At 36.8% G+C, this 25,794-nt stretch overlaps 2 protein-coding genes across 2 annotated transcripts; both read left to right on the top strand.

Moving 5' to 3' along the window:
- Positions 1-3,183: 3,183 nt before the first annotated feature.
- Positions 3,184-18,242, top strand: LOC146137677 (uncharacterized). The gene is made up of 11 exons (XM_083393854.1): positions 3,184-3,311; positions 6,134-6,250; positions 8,814-8,898; positions 10,847-11,057; positions 11,883-11,953; positions 12,804-12,916; positions 13,510-13,682; positions 14,951-15,161; positions 16,116-16,232; positions 16,990-17,101; positions 17,192-18,242. Exons 1-11 carry the CDS (start codon positions 3,233-3,235, stop codon positions 17,292-17,294), a joined length of 1,392 nt encoding a protein of 463 aa, XP_083249980.1. The 5' UTR covers positions 3,184-3,232; the 3' UTR covers positions 17,295-18,242.
- Positions 18,243-21,534: 3,292 nt separating this feature from the next.
- Positions 21,535-25,330, top strand: LOC146137676 (N-lysine methyltransferase KMT5A-A-like). Its single transcript, XM_083393940.1, has 5 exons — positions 21,535-21,912; positions 22,434-22,524; positions 22,673-22,776; positions 23,122-23,268; positions 23,883-25,330. Exons 1-5 carry the CDS (start codon positions 21,650-21,652, stop codon positions 24,112-24,114), a joined length of 837 nt encoding a protein of 278 aa, XP_083250066.1. The 5' UTR covers positions 21,535-21,649; the 3' UTR covers positions 24,115-25,330.
- Positions 25,331-25,794: the final 464 nt, after the last annotated feature.

The raw sequence follows: 25,794 nt of genomic DNA, 5'->3' as shown, positions 1-25,794 counted from the left end.
ATGTAGTAAGATACAAAAGTAGGTATAATTTTAAACGTTTAGATGTTAGAAATAAATAAGGAGTTATTCGAAACGTTCAAAATGATACCTCCTGGATGGGCGTTGATCTTCTTACGACGTCCATCACATTTAAATTTAAATCCTTTCGATGCAGCATCAAAGCTGGTCAGTCGCCAGAGCCTTCTGTGGGAAACGAAAATCAACGATGAAAAGTCCTATGAAGCATAGCCCTATAATTCAACGGAACGCTTTTATGTTATGTGGACGGATAAAATGAGTTAAGCCGCGTGAAGCAACCGCCTGCGTAATTTCTGTCCCAAAGTTTTGGCGAACAGAGTTGGAACTGGAACATATTTGCGCGACATGCGCGGCTGGCCATCGTTAGGCGGAGATTAGGCTACTTATGATTTGGAAATGGGACGTCTTTATCCGGCATTATGCCATTCCAAGTCCTGTGAAACATACGAGATTACTCCTCGATCGCACCTCTTTTTTGCAAATTTTTAGGCCAAGTCCGCACCTGTGCTCTTCCCGACTTCAAAGTGCCAACCAAGGCAGTGTGTTTGACTGGCAGATCCCCGTACTTCCGCGTCTACTATACGAGCGAACAATAGCTTCTATTGGTCTTGATTTTGTCACATTTACTAAAGCCCATCCCACGGACGAACTTTTTGGAGAAAAAATGTAAAGTACACTTCTATACAATACGCACTCCGCCAAGTGATAAACATATCGCATTTCACAAAATGACCAATTATATAGTAATTTGTGCGACAATTTTCATGACTAATATACAGTTGGTCAGGTTGACAAAAAACATTTATTCTATTTACGATAAAAAAACACTAAATTCTCAAAAAACAGTACATGTCCACATGGCCTGTAAAAAGTGCGTATTTGGCATTTTTTCACAAAACAGACGAAAAGTCAAACCACCTCGAGCGAAGCGGGGGCAAGTGCGTCCGAAGTCCTAGGCCACCTATACGTCACTTGGGGGGGTTCGTCACGCATGAATGGGCGATGACGCGGTGGAAATTTCGTCCCGCTGGTGACTAAGGCCTTTCTCGCTACGTTTCTACCTTGTTGCCCGTATCTTGTAAGCGCCTGAGAAGAAAGGATAAGCCTCAACAGTCGCCGGGCTTTGCCTCGTATTTCACCCGAACTGCGTTTTCAGATCAGGTTGCAAGCTCTTGTGGTTGCGGAGCTGAGCGTATACGCGCCAAGGGCAGGTGTTGGCATTTTTTCTTTTTTTTCAGACAGGTCGACGTCTGGTACATCACGCTAAGTGTTATGCTTGTAAAACTTTGCAAGCGTGAACGGCGGTAGACTTTTGCCCGGTGCTGTTTCTGCGTATGGGCGATATTTATATCAACGGGCTGCATTTTTTGTGGAATCCGAAACCATTGACTGCAGGTTTTTGTTTGTCGATCGCTGCTTCGCTGACGCGTTTATAAACAAGTAAAACCCTAAGTTTAAAATTGGATTGAAATACGCTTTGCATTAAGTCGAACGATTTCCTTGCAGAAAGCCAGAGTTTTTACTGACGCCTGTTTTGTGTTAAAACTTTGACCTAATATGTACTGCTTTTATTACTTTTTTCGGCTTATAGATCTTTAGAAAAGTCTGTTGTTATGAATAAATCTATTGTATGTATGTATTTTACGGTAATTAAAGGAACTGCAGATGCCGTTGTAGACAAATTATATATATATTTCTTTAAATAAATCGGTTCCTGCACTTTACTCAGGCTTTTAACTTTGAGTTTAATTTGTCAATTGAGTCAAGTATCACTGATTAATGTTGTTGGGAAACGGCGTTTCCCCGTGGTCCACTTGCTTAACCTAACATAACAGCTTTCGACCTAAGGCGGTGCCCCTTAACAGCGAGCAAAGAGCGCAGTCATTGCGTTTTAAAGGGTCGCTAAAAAAGGGAAATCTTACGTAAGAGCCGAGTATTCGACGCAAGAATCGAAGACGAAGGTTTTGTAAAAATAACGTGAGTGTCGCTAGCTGCAGAATGATTTTTTGGTTAAGGTGACCTTATGGATTCGCAAGATCTAGTTATATCTTAGCCTGTAAAATTTAAAGGTAATAAAAAAATGTCAGGAAAGTGTGTCTGTCGTCTTGAGGAAATGCAAAAATAGACAATGCCATTAAACGGTATAATTGAAGCCAAGCCTTGTACGAAGACTTATCGAAGGTTTATGGAGTGGTGAGGAGTTTGTTGCTGTGGACTAAAACTTGATTTTGCAATTTGCTTTTCGATAATTGCTTTGCAATGTTTTTTTTCCCACACATTAATATCTAAATAAAACACACGTTGTTATTTGTATTGCAGTTTCGGTTTTGAGTTGCCATATTAGCCTATAACAACCGCATCTCAAACGTTTTGTTGATTGTGATTTGCTGTAGGCTACTACACAAGATCATACTTTGACCTGATGAAGCACGTTTATGTGCAAGCTTGTCGAGAGTTCAATAAAATTTGTCTTTATACAGTGCCACCTGATTCCTCTACACAATATAGTAAATGCATCTGGTTTTATAAGGGAAATGTGCCTCTAAAGGTAGTTTTCAGCAACAATCGTCCGCCCATATCCAACGACCGCTTCTACGGTAACATAGCGCCGAAAAAAAACGCACTTCCCTCGATCCGAAGCGAAATAAATTGGGCTATGTGTAAAAAACAGCGCGCGACGACAAACAAAAATTATTGACACACAGTCTGTCGTCGCCAAACGCGTGTGATAGCGCTACTCGCGCGAAACGCACTGCGCCTTGTAAAACTGGAAGCCTTCTGTCGTAACAAACCGCCAAGTCTTAAAAAAGATGGGAAAAACAAAACGCCAAGTCTTCCCACAGTTTGCGCGAACGTGTCTTGACGTCTCCGTCGTCGCTCTTAAACGGGCCTTTACTCTACGCCCCATTTTGTGTGGGATGTGCGCTTCGTCACCCGGCATATGCGACAAAAATAACTATATTACGGACTGTTATACGAGAGCTTTATCAATGATTTCATTGACTGTTGGGCAAGTGTTTGCTTTCGATCAGTGTATGATGATTATAGCTCAGTAACAGCAAGAAAGCGTTTTGCTTGAGATTCGTGCAACACAAAACTCAGCTGCTGTTGTTTAATGTGTATAACTGCATAGCTGCTCTCTTACTCACTGTGAATACTTTATTCAGGAATAGTTTACACATCTTGTATCATATGTTAAAGGCAACATAACATAATGAAACTCTGCCAGTTACTTCTCGCCTTGTCTGTATTCTTTGGTTTGGTCTGGTGTCGTCGACGACCGTGCGCCAGACGTAAGTACAATCCGTAAACAAGGGGTCAGGTTTTAAAATGACTGCTTTTTATTTAGGAATTTTATGTGATAAACGCAGAAACTCAATTACGGTTACAACCCATTCCTGTTTTTGATTTTATCGTTCAAATAACTTAGAAACTGATTTTTTTTGAAAACTGAATGTAAAAATATAGCATCGGCCAAATATTTGTTATGGGAGGAAATCCGTATGACCAAAGCTCTATATCAGCTTAAGTGTTCTTTCAACTAAGAAAAAAAATTCTTTTTTCTTACGTAAGTTTAGCAATTTCTAAAATTTTCAGAATGCCGTTAGAAAATATTCTACCTAAATTATCATACCAGGTTTTTTATTTTAACAGGGCCAAGCTAACAAAAAAAAGCGTGCTGTAGAGCAGGGGTCGGCAACCTTTTTTGCACTGCGGACCGGTTTAAAACTAAAATTTTGTCGCGGGCCGGCCTTAAAAAACAACCAATGTTCACAAAATAAAAATACTTACAATTTTCAATACGAACTTTATGCTTGTTTTGCAGCAAAGAGATGCTCCCATCTAGGAATTATTGAACTTACCGAAATCCGCGGGCGGCATCCGGCCAGACAAACAATTTAATTTAACCCAGCCCGCGGCACATTTTAGTAAAACTTTTACGCCTTTACGTTTTTTCTTAAATTACACTTGTATACCATTATTAACAATTCCTGTGTTTTTAGCCTACCAGCTTGTCAAAATAAGGATATTTAAAGCATTCTTTCAAAAGAAGTCACACTTTGGTATAACATATAATAATGTAGCCTATATCCCATTTTGACCAGACCCTACACAACATTTTCAAAAGTTAGCCTACGTTATATAAAAACAAAAAAATATAATGGCAATATGAAAAAGTACGAACCACAGACCGACACCTGAAAAGTATAGGATAGACATACGTACAAGGCTTGCCAGAATGGCTTTTTTGATAACAAAATAATTTTTTAGCGTGGTTGAGGTCAGAAAAATCATGAGGCTTTTTGGCTTTTTTATTATTTTTATAATCTAAAATTATAAAGGCTAAAACTAATTTATAAACATACGTTTTTTCGAAACCTTTTCTGCATAAATTTCAAAATAATAAATTATTTCATTATGGGACATAGTTTTATAAACATTGTTGGCATGAATTTCTTCTAATGCACTTTAAGGTGAGCACGCTTAGAATTAAATCACATGATATTTCAGCCCATTTTTCGATATATTGTAATCACTAGAAGTAATATTTTGTAATAAAAAAAGCATTCTGGATGTTGTAAACGTGCTATGTAACTCATATAGCCACAACAAACTAGTTGTTTTGAACCTCACGAGAGCTTGATACTAAAATAGTGATTTTTTATCATAACAATCAACCATGGAGTAGTAGGCTATATTAAAACGAATGTAAGTGTGTTTTAAAGACAAAAATACACCTAATTATTTTTGACTTTTTACCAGGTTTTACGTACAGTTCGTGTTTAAACAAAATTCTAATCTGACAACCCTGCTATATGGACCAGTAAACAACTCTTCGCGGACCGGCGTTTGCCGACCACTGCTGTAGAGTTTACTGACAATGCCTGATATCGCTATACCGGGCGTTTTTTCGTTTTAAGTTAAAAAAAATCTTGCAGTCCATTCATGTACGCAGGGCAATTTACCCGATGAAGGGTCCAACTGGTTTCAAGCGATTCTTTAATTGAGGGGGGGGTGCGCTGACAAAGTTTCGCTCAATGCGGTAGGTGTAGTCCGTTGTTGTGCCCTTTATAACTTTAAGTGTGCAGCTATCTACTGCGTCCGGTATATTTCTGAAATGCAACCTGAGCTTTCGCGAAACGAAACTCAAGTGTCCGTTAACGCTGAGTGCTCGACCCACACACGCAAGGTAGTTCTTCTTCGGGATAAGCCGCAGATGCAGCGAACACCCGGTAATTTTACCCGTCGAGTTTTCCGTCCGCCGCGTTATGTTCGCGACCTAGATTTCTTACGCCCTTGTAAACATCAGACACCGCACAGTGTTTCGGGGGGCAGGCTTGGCCGTGTTTGCCTATACTTTTAGGTTCTATAGATAGACAGGGCTAACACCTGTTTAAGATTCAAAAGCAAAGCTCCTCGCAAAACCGTTAGTTAGTCTTTTACTGTTTAAATGTTCTATAAAATGAGGGTTCATTTGCAGATGTTGGCTTGTGCTTAGCCTGTTCGAGGTAGAATAATGCAAAAAAATCGTGCGACATTTCTAAGTTAGATAAGCACAAACCACATAAATTAGTTTGGGGTAAATTACCCAAAGGTTTGACGCAACGCGTTAACCCTAAAAATGTTGTCATGGACGTTTTTTTCCATTTTCGCACCCCACCAGGCTTAGTTACTTTTTTTTCAAAAATGTCAAGGATCTTTTGTATTGGAATAAAACTTAACTATTGATTAATCCCCGTCCATCATTTTTGTTTCTAATTTATTGTACAAGGATCTTGGCTGGAATACGACATAACGCAACATAATATTACTATGACGCAAAAATCGTCTACTTGTAGATCAAAATCCTTTTATAAAGTTGAAAATAATTTATCAGCTTTTGGCAATTAATTGGCTATGGATTTTTTAAGTAAAACAAGTAACTTAATTGCGGATGACTTCGTTTAGGCGCGGTGTAGTTAGATTCTTTGAATTGGGTGCATGGGTGCATTCAACAAACAGGTAAAATATGGAAACAAAATATTTTTCTACCTATACTTGAACATAATTAGGCCAGCATTAATTTTTGTTTGGCCATGCCTTAAACCTCTGTTGATATTTTTACCTCTTTCAGTGACGAACCAAATCTTCAACGCTACAGTCAGCAACCTAACATTGTCGTTCAACGCAAGTTCGCTGCTGACGGACGGCCAACTGCATCTTAGAGTTAGCTGGGACATCGTTGCAAACGGTAACAATTTATTCCAGTATCTGCTAAATCTAGAACCAATTCTTATTTTTGCCTCTTCTGGTTACTTTGGCAAGAAGCACTTGGAGGGTCCACACAGTTGGCACTTAACTTTTATTTGTACTAATCATGTACAAGGTAATATGAAAGCATTGGACATTAACTATAGGACGTTTACTGCTAACATATTTCTTCCATCGCTTGGGTAAATATTCTACCTAAATTATTCCACCATATCAGGCTTTTCATTATAAACAAACCACGGCTAAAAATGAAGCGTTCTGTGGAGTTTGAGATAATTAGCCCACTTCAAAAACCGGTACCTCGTCTAAATTTGGCACCGTATTTTTTTTTTCATTTTAAGTTTAAAAAAATCTTGTAGTTCTACCGCTTAGGGCTTTTCAGGACTTTTTTTCCAAAAAAAGATTCTTAGTTCGATTCGCATAGTTTATACATTCGGCATGGACTTTATGCAAAGTTATATGACACTTCATGCATCCAGGCATAACAGGTAACCATTGGCTAAAACGGGAAGAAGTTTTTCGATATTAAGAAATTAGTTAAGCTTAAGCGTGTATAATTGCGTTTTGTTATGCAGATTTTATTTTCTGTTTAACATTCAATTGGATCACATTTCGTCTGGTTTTTGATTAATAAATTTTCTTAAATATTAAAATCAAAACTAAAAGTTTAAAGGTTTGATATAATCTTTTCGTAGTGTTTTTAATTAGAAGTTTTTCTGTTTTCGCAAAGCAAAACAGTTGAAACTATAGGCAGTGAAGGTTAAAGCGATAAAATGTATTGAATAAACGCGGAATTGGGATTCTATTTGCACGAGGTTTACTATTTAAATAATGAACTGCCGCGGTTAAAAGTTGAAATTGTAGAACTATATTCTGTCAAGTTTTTTCCTTTATGTTTAACCGAACCGAGTCGATACGTTCGATCCAAAAGCGTTATGCGAAAAATACAAAATTTTAACTCAGCTTGAACAGCATTAAACTATACACCCAACAATGGGTAAGGCTTTGAACATTCCCCAGCATCTATGATTACTTTAAAAAAGCCCCCGGTTTATCGGGCCATGTCTGTCCGGGTTTATTTAATTTCCTTCGTTGTTAACTATACACACAGTCACTTACCCCGCCATTTGTTGGTCATGACACGTTTGATTCCACGATTCAAGCAGGAAATTACCCTGAGTCTTCCTGGACTTAAAAGAATATAGTAACCGCACAATGCAACTTTGAACTACAACAGGCTTGTCGTAAATATAGCGCCGTCGAACATTTATGAAAAAGAGGTGTCGCTTACACCTTGTTTGACTTAATAAAATAAAGTCTCATGACAGTGAATTGATTTGGTTCTATTTAGATTCGCGTGTATTGCATCAGTACACTTATAGAACGGAAATCACTTGGCCCTAATTTACCTTGTTGTGATCCTTGTCAGGTCTTGTTGTTTTCAGTAATTGGATTATGTGTCACATGTCGTGTTGATTTTTTATTTCAAACACCTATTTGTACCCAAAGCCATAGAGAGAAACATAACGGTTACCAAATTTAATCAGGTTGAAGTATAGCCTACGCGTGAAATATGTATAGTTCCCCCTTTTTCTTCAAAAGGTTCGTTTTCCACAAGTGGTGTAATTAAAAATCGCACAGAAGTCACAACAAATCCTAACCAACCATAGCGTTTTAATGTTTTATAAAAAAAAAATTTGACTTGTTTAACTCCATCCATTCTTTGTTGAGACGTTAATTCGTTAGGATAGTTGAGACAAACTATATTTTTTGTACCAAAATAGACCACACGACAACAAAAATGTCACCCATCTTTAACGCGTGTGATTACGCATTATTAGCAAGTCCAAAATAAATAATTTTTTTATTATGCATGTGCAGCGTCAGCTAAATATTAAGCAATTTTGCATTTAGGCCTTCTTCTTTTGAAAAAGATGCTTGAAACTGTCAGCTAAACTAGGATGCGTTAACAAACAAAAAAAACAAAAAAACAAAAAGCAACGCGAACACAACCGAACGAAAATAGAATGCGAAAAAAATCGTATTGAATTATATGTTAATCCTGTAAGTTTTTAACACTCATAGCACTTCAGCAAATGCCTAAAGGTCAAAAATAATCATAAACAATCGTCCTATACCGCTTTTCGATGGATCACCCGCAACAAAAATGCGATCTCTCTGTTAGATCATCATAACTTTTCCATGCCCCATTGCTTTCCTATATATCGTCTTGAGCCGCCAACGCCATTCATAACTTCGGTCCAACCACGATTATCGCAAACCCGGGAGTTATAAGGAGGGGAGTATAAGCTCAAACGTACACAATCAAAGTGAAGGGTGACTTAACTGGCCGAAATCTATGTCGAATCCACAAAATAAAACCGGCTCCTCCTTTGTCACACATTTTGAGGCCTTAAGTCGCCATGATTCGTCATCCTCATAACTGTCCCCAATGTAAAACCTCTTGGCCAAAGAGACGCGATCATTCTAGTGAACAAACCTTGTTTGAGCAAACTGAATAAAGGCGTGAAATTTCTTTGCAGGCGCGGATGTCGATGGATTTCTAATCCGCCTTAAGAAAAGCCGAACCACAACCATCATACCTGCCCTTACACCATGCACACCCACGTAAGTGTCGAACTAGTTTTGTATACTTGTTTTATATGACTGCTGGTTTGCCAATCTAACCAGATACAAATTATTCCCTCGCAAATTTCATGCAAATAATTGTCTTTCCAATGATGGAAGTTTGTTTAATCACACGAATAATGGCTTTTTCACTGCCGAACAATCACGTTTCCAAGACTGTATCGTCGTGTGACTTAACAGCATTGCGTTACACTATGCCAATTTCCATCAAGAATGTGCCCTATTCCCACCCTCACATTAGGATCATTGCTTAAGTTAAGAGAATTAACTAAAGGTTTGGCTTAGACGACAGCTACAAAATTTTAGGAGTCGGCAACTATTTCATGTAATTAAAAGTAGACTGCTTAAGTCAAAGAAGAGTCAATAATTCATCAAATTAGGCATTTGTTCTCAAACATTTGTTTAAGGACATTTTCACATAAATAAAAATCTAAAAGTTTTGTTTAATGTTTAGGTATTCCTGACAATTAAACTCCAACCTTATATCAGGCGCTATATAGGCCTAAGCTTTTATATGTAGGGGAAAAGCACGAAATCTATGAACCTTACAGCATCGTGCGCAGATTGACAGTCCCGCCTTAATTTCTGTCTGGCCAGCTTTTATTACGGGATTAGCAAGGCCGTTCATCTGTCAAACCGATGGGAAGTAAAGACATTGTAGAGTTCTGCAGAGCCAAAAACAGCTGCGAGCCCCAGAAAAAGTCGAGTGTCGACAGATAAATATATTCGGCGCTTAACGGCCAATTGAATCTGTAGAATTGACAACAACGGCTGTTCAAACCAGGAAATAACGGAAATTTGAACCTGAGTGTATTTACATTTGGTTGTTTTAATTCCATTTACACCGCATCAACATAAATATTTTCCAGTTGCGCAAATCATTACTATTGATAAGTAAAGATCTGTTCAACTATATTCTACATTTTGTGGTTTTGTAACAATGTGGAAAATCGGTCCAGGTAAAGGGTAAAGTATTCCCTACAACCTCCAATAGCCCACTCCGTGTAAGTGAACCATTTTACTGATAGTAGCGAAGGTAACTTTATGGAACAGGATCACGACTGTAAAACTGTCCTTTGGTAGGGCTCAGCAAACTACGTTTGGCGGCCAAAATCTGCCAGGCAGAGTGAATTCTGCAAGCTCGCGACCTATAGTTTCCTTAATAAAGATAAAATAGAGTTGAAATGTGTGCAGATGCAAGTCCAAACAAAATTGTGATGAAATTTTAAACAGAACGACATTTTATTAAAGCTTATTACTACAGTTTTTGTTCATTTCCGTTTAATGCTAATCAGGTTAATAAATAAACTGTTGCTACCAGGCATAGTATTTTAAATATCAGGTTAATGAACTTTGGCAATAATTGTATATCCGAACATATAAAAAAAAATAAGTCCAGTGAGAAAAAGGAGTTCAGTAAGCCCTGCTTAAAACGAAGAAGATGGGCTCATATGCCAAAAATCGAATGTATCGACACCGAAAACTGTAACATGATCATTTTCTATTCGCAATAAATACATTTGAATTATTCTCAGAAAGAGTGACAAAAAATAATAGGAATATTACCCATGTGGTTAGCAAGTCGAATCAGCACAGGAGAAAATACTTTCACCAGTTGGTAATCACGATAAGGTATGACGTAATGCTTAGTGCAGCATTTTGGTGGGTTACGTTGCTGGTTAGCGTTTGGGTTGGGTTGGTATAAGTATTATGATATATATTCTCCTAGGACAGTAGATGATCAAAAAATACATAAAATTTTTAATATTTTTTATTGTTGCGCGTAGCTGCATAAAGCATTACGTCATACCTTATCCTACCCTGGAACCAAAATTTGGTAAAAGTATTTTCCCATGAAAAGTAAAAGTATTTTTCCAGGAAAAGTTCTTTCCACGTTTAGCGCTAGAGACAATTTGTTTTTTCGTAGGGGCGACTATCTCTGGATAACCGGGCCAGAGTGCGCGAACGTCTCGGCGTTCAACGATTGCTCGGAGCAGGCTAGCCAAGTGAACACGTCGGCCTCTTGTGTGTGCCGGCGCGACAACTGTACAGTGTACAGCAACGTGTCGTCGGTCAGCTGCATTGGAACATTAGAGAAGGCTAACTCGTCTTCCGGAGTGTACGATATCGTCGGAAACGTGAGTGGCCGGGATTAGAGATAAGTACCAACCTACACACACACATGGCAAATGAGTGCAGATCTTTTGGGGACCTATGGAATAGGTCAGGGGTGGCCAACAGGCCAGAAACCACGAGACGCATTTTTTTATTTTTAAACGCAAAGAGGCGCACCTTAGGCTACACTTTTGCAGAAATAAGCACAACTCAGTTTCTTCCTTACCCACTCACATACCTTTACTCACCTAGATTTCCTTGTATGTTGTACAGTGTACATGGACGTTAAAACTCGAATACGATATGAACGTATGTGCGCATTAAAACAGTGGAAGTTGAAGAGACCCATAGTCGTCGGTATACGACATTGGCCGTCGGTATACGACTATACGTTTTCGACTGCTCGTCCAATGAACTGGCCCAATCTATACTGCTAACGTTAAAACCATCATACTATTTTTGAGAGACGGAAAACGTTCCCTATACCTAAATGACTATATACAGCACGATTATGAATTTCTTATCATCAGGTTTCTCGAAAATAAATTAAAACATTTGTTTTTTCTACGAGATTTGAACTCTTTAGAAAGTCCAGGCTTCTTTAGTTTGGCTATGGTAAAAAGTTGATAAATTCTGTAGTTTTGCCACAAAACTATAGTATGATAGAGTTCTAAAGTATCTTTTAAAACCCCGTTACAAACCCTGGTGTTATATTTTTAATATTCTACCATTTGAGCGTATAGACTTTTTTGTTTTGAAACGATACCAAATCAATAAAGTTGCACATCTATCGTGTTATATAAAATAATGTTATTCACGTATAACTAGAATTTTGTGTGTTATTGCAGCACGTGAGATCAGCCACGTATCCAGCTGACTTTCACGCTCAATATGACTTTCACATTGTTCCTTACAAAAGGTAATTCACTAATTTAGTAACACCAGTATAAATAATTTTTCTCTTTAACAGGATTAGCGATGGTATTGGTTTAAAATAGACAATGCTTTTTGGAAAAAAAACAATGAAATTTATTAGGGCTGCGGAGTCGGATAAAATAACCCGAGTCAACTCTGGCCCAAAAAATTTCCCCGACTCCGATTACCGAGTTTCGAGTCCGACTCCGGCTAAATGTGCGCTTTCGTCGAGTCCCGAGTCCGGTTCTGAATCTTCAGTCAGCATTTTACCCATCGACGTAACTAAAATAACACGAATATTAGGCAATATAGGGACGTCATATAAGTGATCCACCCACAATACATGGTTGGAAAATATTCCACCATTTGCTACTAAGCTTTTACAATTCACAGTTTTCAGGCCCCATCAGTTTAGGGTTTTAGTTATGCATGCGCACGTCGGACTTGGGACTTGGGTAGTTTTACATAGTCTTGTTTGATTCCCGAGTCCGACTCCGACCCGCAGCCCTGATATTTAGTATAGCCAAAATAAAATTAAAGCACAAAAAACGTGTTTTTCACACACCAAAAAGTATTTCGAATCGGCAATAAAAATATAGTTACCCGACATATTAGTTACTTAATTAAATGTTACCAATAAAGTTACTTAAATAAATGTTAGCCTAATTAAATTTACCACCTTAAAATAACCAAAAAACACTGGTATACACCAATTAATTCCAAGCTACATTAATACCGACAAGTGTTTAGATTTTCAAAGTGAGAACGAATGTAGCCTACCAATTTGTGTTGGTACAACTATGTAACCTCGATCTTGTCGTTTACGGTTGTATAACTTACATTACTTTTTGTAGAGAATTCTACGGGGCTGCGAATAGCGAGACTTCGGTGGTCAACTATGTCTGCGAAGACGTGATATCGTCTTCCTTGGGACTTACTTATCTGCAGGCTGTTGCAGTTTGTTGCAGTAGGTTGTGGCTTTGGATTATCTGTTGTACTTGTTGTGGAAAAGTCGGTACATTATGAAAACTAAAAAAATCACAGCTCTCGCCCGAAGTGAGAAAGGAAACTATTAGACCAAATTGATATCAATCAAAGTATAGTTATCTCCTTAACTATCCCCGTATCCCAAAATGATTTCCTATCCAACAAACGATTATGAAACTTTGATAAATGTTTAAAGCGTAGACAACTTGCCCTGTTTTAAATTTAAAGTTCTGTTAAAAAAATTAATCTACTAGTAATTGCAGTTTAAGGAGATTTTACGTGACCATGATGTAAAACGTTATTTTAGTTAGGCCAACTTGACAGCAAAACTATAATCGATCTCCCAATTCTAAAAATTTGATTGACTATTAGAATATAGAGTACGCCATACGACATGATTGGTGTAATAATGATTAAACTTTTCATTTGTAGTTAAAGGGATATGATTGAAGTTGATTAATATTTCGGCAACAGGGTAACATTACAGAACGTAACTAAGCCAACGATTCAAAATAATCTTGCCTAACACTAGTCCTAAGCTATGTGCTAAAACCCGTATATATCTCCTTTCAGCACAAAATATTACGCACTTAAAGCCAATCAATGCCATCGCCACCACTTCTGTCAACCTAACGGACAACACAGTAGATGTGACCCTAAGCTGGCTTCCACCTGTTCTCACACAGGAAGGGTTTACTGTTTCGGTTTTGGAGTTTGGCGACTTTTTCAAAGTGATCGCGAAAACAGTAAGTCACTAAAATTATTACGCAAAACCCCATACAAGCCTATACAGCACTTGTTTTTTTATTTAATACCAAATTATGTATCTTTCATCAGTACAACTTCATAAAGGTTACGCTCTACCACTGTGCTTTTTGAAGGTATATTAAGAAAAAGGGTATATATGGCTGCGGATTCGGACTAGGGCTCCGGAGTCGATTAAAAACAACCCGAGTCTGACTTCCGAGTCTAACTCCGGCCAGACAAAATTACCCGACTCCCGCATTCCGAGTCCGACTGCGGCCAAATGTGCGATTTCGTCGAGCGTCGAGTCCGGCTTCGACGCTCAACCCGTTTGCGTAAAAAAATGGTGGATGATCAGCATTTCACTCATAGGGGCATTATATAATTTATCTAACCACAATACATGTTTGGAGAAAATATTTCACTATTTGCTATTACACTTTTACAATTTACAATGTTTTGGCTTTGTTTCTAAATTTGGTAATCCGCATGCGCACATTGGACCGGAACTCGGTAGTTTTACGTGGTCTTACTCGAGTCCCCAATCCGTCTCCAGCAAAACAAACCGACTCCGTCCTCGCAGCCCTGGTAAGAAGACGGTGGTAAAGCGTCTGTTGCATCAGATATTTCCAATATATCCTACTTAAGATATAATTATATGTTCGGTATAAGTAGATAATGTTTATCTTTGCATGACATTTAACTATCAAAAGACCCATATTTAATATCGGTTTTCCAAGAATAAACAATGAGTCCAGTGGTTATCAGACTAAAAAAATTGCCCACTTTTGGTAATACACAGCTATCAAACCAATTATACCTTGGCAATCGCACTTGCAAGTTGCAAACCAGTGAGTAAATACCGTGATATTATCAGTTACATTTCGTTTTTGTGATATTATAAGTTACATTCCGTAAAGTAGAAATTCATCAATGTTATAAACATTTGTGTAAAGTTAAATTTTCTTTTTTAACACAGGTTACCCACGCTGTCATGACTTTCACATTAAGTTGGATATAATGCATGTTATTATATGTGAATAATCTAATTAAAAGCAGTAAATTATAAACGTAAAATTGTTTAACTACACACATTAATCCTCAGATATCCGCGGTCTTATTTTTTGGGCCGCTGTGCATAAAAGGTTGAAAACCTTTGCTGTAGACTCTCGAGGCCAGATATTTATTCATTAGAGTCATTTATACATAAAAAAGATCACGGTCCACCTAAGCACAACATCAACTTAACTTTCAATTTGGTCTGTTACAGGAAATAACCAATTTTACCAACCCTACTATACCCGCTGAGCTTAGCGGCGGGTGCTACACAACCGCTTTTGGCTATATGGTGCGGTTTACTGGACTCACACCTGGATCCAACTACAGGTACTCCATCTCAACAACCTACAACACCACTGTAAAAACTCGGTACTGCATCAACAGCCAAGTTTGCAGGCTTTCTGGAGAAATTCAGTTGAAAAGTAAGTGCCATTTTAGTGATAACGGAAACGTTTCTTCTTCGGTGCTGATATGATATCTAAGAACGTGAAACTTTTTTGTTATTTATTGAAAATTGTGTCAATTTTGCTCACTGTTAACGCCGAAAGCAAACGAAGTTCAAAAAAGACACATCTAAATATTTATTCTCTATCTTATACAATAGGTATGCCTGTTTTTTCATTTATTTAATTTGGAAAACATATAATGTTGAAAAGACGTCTATCTAACATTTTTTAATTTAACAACAGTTTTTCCAGCTATGTCTGCAATGTTGTCGAAAGCGTGGTAAAAACGTTTCTAGGTGCTTTGACATCGAGAGAAAATCGACATATGTTTTAAATGTTTTATCACTACCATCTGGCTAAAATTATCCTATGTCCACGTGCCGATAACCTTTAGCAAAGAAAAAGCCATTCATTTCTGTTTCATCAGTGTTAACTCTTTGCCACATAAGTGTCTATACTGAAAACAAAAGCTTATAACGTGCAGATATAGCCTAATTTAAACTGATGTGTTATAGTTGTGCGTAGAACTTTATTGTTTTATATTTTAACGGCATTCTTGTCTGCGAAAAATAACTTATCGTAACAGGATCGTATTCAATATTAAAAAAAAATGGTAGGCTTTTAGAGACTAAATGCATCTTCATTATGACATTTTTGCTTCTGAACTTTCTGTCAAGTATGTATGACGACAATTAGTTTTCCTAAAAAAAAACTTTTTCTCAATCACGAAAGTGACAGTACCGAAATGAAAGAGTCAAATGAGGTTCCATAGCCGCAGGTTGCCAACCAATATACCAGGCCATTTAAACCGCCAAAAAACTACCTTAACAGTGCACCAGTGACGCTATAATATTTTTGCTTTGTTCGCTAATCTTCACAGGGTTTTTTCGTACACTTTAAAGCTATGACTTACTCGTCTACTTGTGTCAGATGCAAGTCTTTGCGATCCGTCTTTCAACGCTTGCGACAACGCAACCAGCACTTGTACAATGATTAATGGCGGTGTGCAGTGTCAGCCCAAACCAACTACAACCACGCAAATGTCAGGTGAGTTAAACGCAGAAATTGGATGTCGATACAAGTGCCACTGTAAACTTTTGAGATATATTATTGTCTTTTATTTGAGTGCCATACTTCGTATTTTATTCCGATAAAGAAACCTGATATTTCAATAAAAGTATTGCCGACCCGTTACAAGAAACGTCAAATTATGATCAAATAAAAACGTGCAACTGTAATGTTTTCCAAGTTGAAATACAAATAAATCAAATAACCTGAGGAAAAGTATCTTTATTGTTATTGTGCAATTTTAAACAATCCCTTTAAAAATGCAAAACACCGAGGTAGCTAGCAATACTTGGCTCAAATGATTTAAAACAATTTTGGAATCCAATACTACCATTTAGCATTGGGTACCCGTCTTGATTAGATATTGTCGGACAGCCCTGCTTTCAATATTACTGGTGGTTTGATGCTGCCGCTTTTCGAAAAACTAACTGATTTGTATTACTTTGGCCAATAATAAACTACGAACACGGCAGTTGTAAGCTTTCTATCAATAAAAGTAATCTTTGTAATAGTCGTATTTGTCTAATTCTAAATGGATAATTCATAGGTGGCACTATATAAAGACAAATTGTATTGAATTCTCCACAAGCTTTCGCACAACCGTGCTTTATCAGGTCAAGAGGTAAAATTGTTTTCAATACAATTTGTCATAGTGACACCTGATTCATCTATCAATAAATGAGATGTTTGCGATTTTATTGGTTAGTTTTGTTTCTCAAATATTTCCCTGTTTCAGTATGTCTTGCCAAACCAAGCAAATGTGACAAGAAGGCCGTTTGTTCTGTCGACAACAGCACTTTGGGCTTCACGTGCACCTGCAAAGCTGGCTACACTGGAGATGGATTGAGGTAATCAAAGTTGTTTTTCGTTTGAGTTACACCCTGGTACTGTGTTAGAGAAAATCATGCAGACCAATAAAATATTTGTTATTGCTGCAGAAAGGAGTCCGGAGCTGGGTGCAGTGGTGCAGAACGGCTGAAAGTTTCGAATATTTACTTTTGTCTTCTTGTGATTATTGCGTTGATTGCCTTATCTTATTAACAAGCAAATTAAAAATTTATAAGCACCATAGGCTAGTGACAACTATTTCAGGTGGCAAAAGTAATGGATTTCTTCGTGATAATTGTTAGCTTGTTGAAAGCAATCAATCAACTAACGTTAATTAGCGCTAACTAGCGTTAACCCAATTTCAATTACCTTTATTCTAAAGATAATGTTTAGCAACTATCTCGATTTTCATTGTATTACAATAAAACGCCACCAAGCTTGCCCGTATTTTACACACGTTTAACCGGAATATTGCTTCCCTCTTTATTTTTTGAAAAAATGTTTTATGCAATTTCCATGTTCAAATGTTCAAACGCAGATGGTTGGCTAACACTTTTTGGCAATTAGGCAAAAAATCTTACGAGTTTCAACTAAGACTTGCTTTAGTTCCTAAAAGTTCTTCTAAACAAGTTTTACGGAACAAAGTTACTATATTTGTAACAAAACATGTTCATTTCAATGGAAAATCCTACGCACAGGCAATCAATCTCTCGTTACCATGCTCTTAACTCTTTTTGCGCACCGAAGCCACTCCGAGGTTTGTTGTTCAACGCAGTTATAGTAAACCAACCTTGGCTGGGATACCTTTTTGTTTTTAAATAGTATTTTTCGTTACTTCTCTTATAAAGTTTTTTGAAGTCCGTTTTCTACTTTTATCATGGTTTGTTACCTTTAGTCTTTCAAATCGTAATAAGGGTATGACACGCATAGAGTATTGCATTTCGTTGCGTGTAAACGTTTTAAAAAAATGTTTACCGAGTATGTTGACTTCTGCACCTATTTCACAGCGTATGTTACGTTGAGTTTATGCCATTCAATTGATGTAACGCGTCTTATTTTGGCCAATTTTACTGGTATTTTTTCCGGCCCACCTTTTGTGACACGGTGTCGTTCATGCTGCTTACTGTTTGCTTTACGATGTATTAAACGGAATTGTTTGTCACACAACGTTCTGCGCTAAACAGAAAGCTGGTAAAGTCCGGAAAATAGTGGTATACCTACTTGTGCTAAGATTATTTTTTTAGTACGATTCACTTAGGCTAAGTCTCTCTCTCATTTAATGGATTTGAATTATGTGCAAATCTCGTTTTACTGTCATTTGAAAAAAATAATTGGTAAGGTAAAATTCATATAACCTTCGCAGTATAATCCAAATATTTTGCAATGTATCGGTATATGATAATTGTATTGCTACACAATTAATTCATTTTTAATTTTTGTTAAACACGTAAAACAAGTGAGTTTGTTTATAAACAATGGCATAGCCTATATGTTAAAGCATTTTATTTTAATTTAAGACATTTAATGGGTTAAGATCTATTGCATTATTTGCATATCATTAAATTACGTTAGGCCTATGTAAATAGAATAGGGCCTATACATCAGGGAAATTTTTTTGGTAAATTTGCACCGTTAAGCACAATTATATCGTTGCGCTTAGAGGCAGGCCTAATCATTCTTCGACATGTTTTATCCTACATATCGTCCATAGATCTTTTCACTTCTTTACACAATAATCCATTATAAACTTGTGACATACAGCAACAAAAGTTATGAGAACTATCTTCTAGTTTCTTGCATGTTTATTTATGCGGATTGTGCAACATTTGCAAGCGGCAAACAACCGCTTTCGGGTGCCTTATAGGTGTATGGATGGAAGCATATTGTAGCATGGCCACATATCGCTTCACGGATTAAATAGTACAAAACTTGGTGTTACCAGATGTAAAACTCGCACTGCCCAGGAAAACGTTACGCTAACTGCTTGAGAAATTCGCATTAAAGCGTATGCCATAGCTTAAAAATGGTAATTCGGTAAATTTTTGAGACATGTGTCAGCACTTTTGCACAGTGTTGTAAACAAGTCACTTTGAAATCTTGAAAGCAATCAAGTCCCAGTCAACTGAAATCTTTAATATAAAGTTCATGTCAAGTCTTTTCAACAAATAGCAAATCAAGCCCCAGTCCAAGTGATCAGTTACCTTAGTGAAAGTCTATTAAACCACTTTGAATACCATTAAAATTGGTATAAACTCGCCCGATTAACTAAAAAATAACCAAAAATAATGTTGCAATATCTTCGATTTACGTGCAAAATTTAATATAGCCTGCATAGCCCAATTTTATAATAAAGTGACAACTAAAACACTTAATTTCGACCCAAGTAGTTTGGCTTACTGACTTAACTTCAAGTCAAGTCCCAAGTACATCACCAACTCCCCAAATAATTTTAATCCTTACCCATTTTCTAACCACACCAGCAATAACCCCAACAGGGCCAAAAAATCCGGTACCAAAACAACGGCACCCTAACCTTCAATTCAAACCCAAACGTCGACATCAAAACGGACGATAGGCCTACCAGACTCATAGTCCCAAATCGTACAGCCTTCCCTATTCCTGCAGTTTCAGGCGATACTTTGACCATAGGTCTCATTCCAATGAATTTAGGACTTATTCCGATAGGTTTATGTCTTATTCAGAGGACGAGGTTTTTATTCTGTCGTGTTACTGCGTATTTGGCATTATTGTTGGTTGCAATACTATGGTTTTATAGATTTTTGAGCTTTAGGTAATGTTACTTTTTAGGTCTTACTTTTTTTCCCCTTTCAGTGCATGATACCTCAACTTTTGCATTGTTGTAATTGTAAGCGGTATACAGAGGCATGGCCATGGTATTTTGCGCCCAGAGGCAAACTATAAAATTGGCGCCCCTCAAATTTTCTATTACATTAACATAATCTAGCTATACCGTACTTTATACGGCAAAACAATTAAAATTTTATAGAACATTATATTTAAAGATGAAGCAGCCTAATTTTGGCGCCCTATACCTTGGCGCCCAGGGATATATGTACCTCACCGCACCCTTAAGCTATGCCTATGTCTGTATATAATAAAGTTTTAAAAAAACATCCTTACGTTTAATTTATAACTGTCATGTATTTTTAAAAACTCGGGTACTAGCAATTCATAAAAACGAATTTTAAATATTTAAGTTTTTTATAATTGTATTATTTTGCTATAGCGAGTTGGCCCTTTAAAAACTTTTAAACATAATGTTTTGTTTTTTAAATTTTGACTTCGTAGTAATGTTATACTTCGGGTAACACTAATTTACAGAATGATGATTGGTCGGAATGGTCGGAACGCTCACAGTTTTATTATTAAATGTAATAACACTTGACCCACCTTCACCCAAACGCTAACCGTAACCCAAATATTGTGCGTTGGTCTAGTAATTGTTTTAACGGGGTAAAACACTTAAATTAGTGCTGAGCGTTCCGACCATTCGTCATTCCGTAAATTAGTACTACCCTATACTTCTATTGCTAAGGCTGTACTGCTAATGTCAAAATTAAAGTGTTACACGAATATCGGTGGATCAAACTTTATTTTTTAAAGTACTGTCTGCTGCCCCACGGCTTTATAATTGAATTGTATTGACATTTTGCATATCTGTTGAAAATAGTGCCAAAATTAAGTTTGGTATACGCGAAACGTGGAAAATATTTGGTGTACGCGAAACATGGAAATAGCCTGTTCCCCAATAGTATCCCCATGCGCCACAGCTAAGCACTTTTTCCAGTACAGCCTTTAAGTTCATTTAACTTAACCATTTTTTAGAAAGGATTGTTTCTAAGTGTCTTACAATCAGAATGTATTGCAGAATACCTAATGTAAGAGAGCAAGAGACCAGAGACTATTTACCGGGATACTAAAGTAGAACGTTCAAATCGGCGTTTACAAATACTGAGTGCAAGCGTAAATGAGCGATCCAGGCTAATAGCCTACAGGCAGTTTCCTGAACCGAGTAATTAAATCGAATATGAATGATGTATATAAAAGTTATGCAAAACTCTGGAATTTAAATTTAAGGAAGAGGGTATTCACCTGAACATCAATTAAAGTTGTTTAAATTGACATTTGACGAACAGGTGCTAATGTAAAGGAGTGTCCGGTCATGCGGCCAAATAGCTGATTGGCACCTCATGGGGATTTACATGGCTAACATAGTAATTTAAATCACTGAAAAAATCATTGAATATATGCACTACTCAAAAAATTAAATGTAATAGTCCACCAACCAAACTTTGACCCTAACCTAGAACTTAATGCTGATCCTGTATTTTTTGTGATGCTACATTGTATTTATCTCATTTTTCACTTTTGCAGCGTAAAATTTTGTTAAGATGGAAACTGTGTCCGAGAAAATTCCACCTAGCAAGAAAAACCCGCCCAAAAAGGCGGCAAAAAATGCAAAAACTAAAACTGTAAGTGACGACAAGGGTTCCCCGGAGAGAAAACAAACATGTATTGACAAATTTTGTTCGCCAGAATCGAAATCAATGAAAGAGAGCAAGTTTGCACAGTCAGAAAAGTTTGAACAATCCACACATGATGTAAGCAATGCTCCACTACAGGCTGTAAAAACGAAGATGGTACCCTCACCGACTGACATAGGGTTTCTTAAAATGTCCCCTTTCGTTGATCGGAAAGTTAAAGTTGAACGCGATGGAGACAACATGGAAGCCATTCATCAAACACCTAAAGCACCGAAGACAAAAGGAAAGCACAATGCTACCAAAGTCAAAGCAGCCAAAAATTCCAAGTAATTAAAAAGGGCGCCGGACTAATATCTCACCACAGCATTAAAACAATTGTTAAATCAACGCACAATATTTAGGTTAGGATGTCCATTTGGGTTTGGGTGTGTAAAGTATTGTTTGATTTATTATTTAATAATAGTTGACCTACCCAAACTCTAAAGCTAACCCACATCCTAACCCAAATAATGTGTGTTGTGGTAGGATTCTAGACCAGCACCGTAAAAAGAATTATTATATATATTTAATTCTTATAAAGTAATTTTCCAGAGTCACTAATGATTTAAAACCATTTTGTATTTCTATTCTATATTGTGTGGCCCGGTATGGAAAGTAATGAATGCATATGTTAGTATTTTTAACAGACCAAACATACACCTCAAATTATTTTTCTGAATGCTAAACAAGCAAGGTGTACTTTTTAACCATGTTGTCTGTTGTACCATCACACAGATTTTACAATAGCAAAATTGTGTGGTCCATACTTTTTAATTGGTATGTGGCAAGAATAATTTTTTTTTTTCAGAAACACAAAGACAAATTCGACACCCAGTTATAAACTTACTGACTTTTATCCTGTGCGGCGAAGTTCAAGAAAAACAAAATCACTTATAAAGGTACCAGTGCACTATATTTAATCTGTATAACTAAGTATGTGAATAAACACAATGTTTGTATGTGAATAAACACAAAATCTCCACATGGATCAATTACTTTTTTTAATAAGCTCAGATTAATTTTTTTAAATGTATGTATAATTTGCAGAAAGAACAAGAGGACGAAATTATCAACTCAATTTTGGAAAATTGTGAGGATGGACTTGAGGTTGTGGAATATAAAAACAAGGGAAGAGGTGTAATTGCAACAAGGTAGGGCTAAATATCTATATACATGGCGATTTTGTGAATTGCACAGCCGGCATGCCAGATTTCTTAAACCACTCTTCTGTAGACCATAAATTTCTATATTAATCAAAAACAGCCAACTGCTAAATTATCAGAGGTAGATATACTGTTTTTGATTAATAATATACTATGCCTTGTAGCAACAGTTTATATAAATTTCTATATTTAATTGCTTTCTGTTTTCTTCAAACTACACCAAAGAGATTAAGGATATTTTTTTAAGTTTCCATACATTAAATTGGGGTATTGATTTTACAAATTGTCGTTTTTCAAGCCGCTTCTAAAAACACTTGCAATTTTCAATTTTAGGAAATTTTCAAAAGGTGATTTTGTTGTTGAATATGCTGGCGACTTAATATCCTGGCCTGATGCTAGAGAACGTGAGAAGACCTACATTCAAGACTCAAGTGTTGGTTGTTACATGTACTACTTCAATGCTAGAGGACAAAACTTCTGGTGAGGTTTTTATAGAATCTTAACAACATGATATTTCGATAGCTTGTTAAGACGTTACAAATTAAAGTCACCAAACAACTAACGTTAAGAAACTTTCTGTGTCTGTTCCTGTTCAAACTCTTGCGCAAATGTGCAATTAATATGCAGTCTAAATACATGTTGAATCCAAAGAAGAAAAAAATGCATATTGCTTATCAAAGATAAATTATGTCAATATTAATGTATGCAGAGATTTCTAATCTGTGACCCCTCTTTTATATTATTGAAACTTTTCACAACCCTTTTTTTGACAAGCATAAGCATAAGTTTTGTCGTTGTCTTGCATTTGCACACTATTGTTCAAGTAATAACCAAAAAAATTGACATTGTTGTTGCATTGGTTTTGATTTGCATATCGATAGTCAGAAAATGTACAATTTTAGAAGATTTTACACATTGTGTAAAATTTTACACATATCACATTGTGTAAAATTGATGTAGGCCAAATGACCCCTAGTTTTAAGCCCTGTCCGCGTTATTGTTCGGTTATAAAAGTGGTACCTTTAAACTTAAATACCCTTGACCTATTGACTTAAGTACTTATCCGTCTATTTGACGCTCCGTCGTATAAACAGCATCGACGCAACAGCAGAGAGTGGCCGCCTCGGACGCCTACTCAATCACAGCCGAAGGAACCCCAACTGTTTCACCAGACTGGTCTGGGTGCCGTCCAAAGGCGGCAAAAAGCCTCTGCCACGACTCGTGATCGTCGCTAAACGAGACCTGGAATCCGGCGAGGAGCTGGTTTACGATTACGGCGATCGTGACAAATCCGCACTTGAGGTGCACCCCTGGCTGAAAAGCTGACCTCGCAAACCCCGTTTGGCTTGGGCTTCCTTCCGCCAGCTTTCGAATTTGTCACCTCGTTTTTTTATTTCTGCTATATTTTTTTTTCGTTTGGGGTAAGAAATTAGTGCATTTCTAAGCAAAAAGGTCTACGACAATTAGGGCATGGCAGAAAAGTCTAGACTTTTAGACTTTGAGGTCTCGGACAATGCACTAATTTGACTTAACAATGTGCTTCCAAAGATTAAGTTTAATAATACTTGACCTACCTAAACCCAAACGCTAACCAGCACCCTAACCCAAATAATGTGCATTGAATTAATATTTACATTAACGCTTTAGGCTCAAATACCTCAATTTGTGACGTAACAATCCTATGGTACCATAGACGAGAAACTATCTTATGCCCACCCGAGTTTGGGATTTTTCACCAGCATTCAAATAATTGTTACATTAACACACAATATTTTGTAATCTTTTGTGAATATTCAACGAATATTTTCAATTTATCTACGCCGGGAGTTTACCTAAAGGTCCAAATTAGTGCATTGCCCGGACCTCAAGTTCTAAAAGTCTAGATTTTTCTGCCATTGGATGCCCTAATTGTCGTAGACCTTTTTGCTTAGAAATGCCCTAATTTCTAACGGATCGGGTGTCAATTTCGATCCAAGTTCATACAACTTACAAACCGAAATTAATGCGTTTCTCCTTTAGGGCTCACTTCCAGTTTGTAGTTTTGTGGTGGGTCTATTAGTGGAATATTTTCCTAGGAGTTATGTTTTTGGCAAAACAACAAGTTTATGTAGCCAACAGCGTTAAACTACTCTACAATAAGAATGTGGCTTTTAAATTTGTCAAAGTTTTTTTTGACAACTTTCGTAGCAACCTCAATGAAATAGGTTGAATGCTCTTTGACTAGATTTTGTTTTTATTCTCAATATAACTGATTCAACTCAATGCCTGTTTCTATATATATTTTATACGAGTTTTGTGCTTTTTAGGACTTACGTTAGGTTGAAGAAAAAAATGGTTTATTGTAAGGTTTATTACTTCAAATTGATTTTTTTGCACAGTCACTTATTTCTGAAACCTCCTTTACGTCAAACACTTGCAGGCTTTTTCACATTAAACACGAAACTTTACTTTTTAGCAAATTGTCGTTTTCGCCACACAACTCAATTTGTTGCTTGTTGTTTTATTGTTTGTGTTCACTTTTAAATAGAACTGCCGAATTGTCTTCCTCAATTAGTTTGATTGACCCTACTTCGCGCATACAATTTCGAATTATATTAGTGGTGTGAAAAGATCAGAAGTAGTACTTATGCGGCCAAGTCTTTGTAACTTTTTGCAGTCCTTCTGGAATACACTGGGTTTAGCGAGTTTTTAAAACTAATTGCGTCTCAGTCACAAAAAAAATTGTTTTAGAAATTTACTTAATGTTGTATATCAAGCATAAAGTTTTTGGAATAGGTCTACTAACTAAGATTCTGTTGGAACACATCACGTCATTGTAAAAAAAACCTAAGCAAATTTCAATGTAGAACTGATCCTTTGACAAGACTGTTAAAAACAAGTAATCTGCAGTGTTAGCATTTCAAAAATATTTTCTATATTCGAGATTTCCAAGTTATATTTCAGAAAGAACTAATTGCAGGCTTGTTGCAATTTTTAAATTATTCTATACTTGCTAAAACTTTTCGT

The sequence above is a fragment of the Ascidiella aspersa genome, chromosome 7 (assembly GCF_963924565.1).
Source record: "Ascidiella aspersa chromosome 7, kaAscAspe10.2, whole genome shotgun sequence".
NCBI lineage: Eukaryota > Metazoa > Chordata > Ascidiacea > Phlebobranchia > Ascidiidae > Ascidiella > Ascidiella aspersa.
Note: the sequence above shows the minus strand (reverse complement) of the source record. Positions and strands in the feature narration are given on the sequence as shown.

Coding starts and splice junctions, on each gene's coding strand:
- LOC146137676 (XM_083393940.1), top strand. CDS start 21,650: ATGAAAGAGAGCAAGTTTGCACAGTCAGAAAAGTTTGAACAATCCACA. Junction 22,777..23,121: donor AGAGGTGTAATTGCAACAAG/GTAGGGCTAAAT, acceptor TTTCAATTTTAG/GAAATTTTCAAAAGGTGATT. Junction 23,269..23,882: donor GCTAGAGGACAAAACTTCTG/GTGAGGTTTTTA, acceptor TCGTATAAACAG/CATCGACGCAACAGCAGAGA.
- LOC146137677 (XM_083393854.1), top strand. CDS start 3,233: ATGAAACTCTGCCAGTTACTTCTCGCCTTGTCTGTATTCTTTGGTTTG. Junction 3,312..6,133: donor TCGACGACCGTGCGCCAGAC/GTAAGTACAATC, acceptor TACCTCTTTCAG/TGACGAACCAAATCTTCAAC. Junction 11,954..12,803: donor CACATTGTTCCTTACAAAAG/GTAATTCACTAA, acceptor TACTTTTTGTAG/AGAATTCTACGGGGCTGCGA.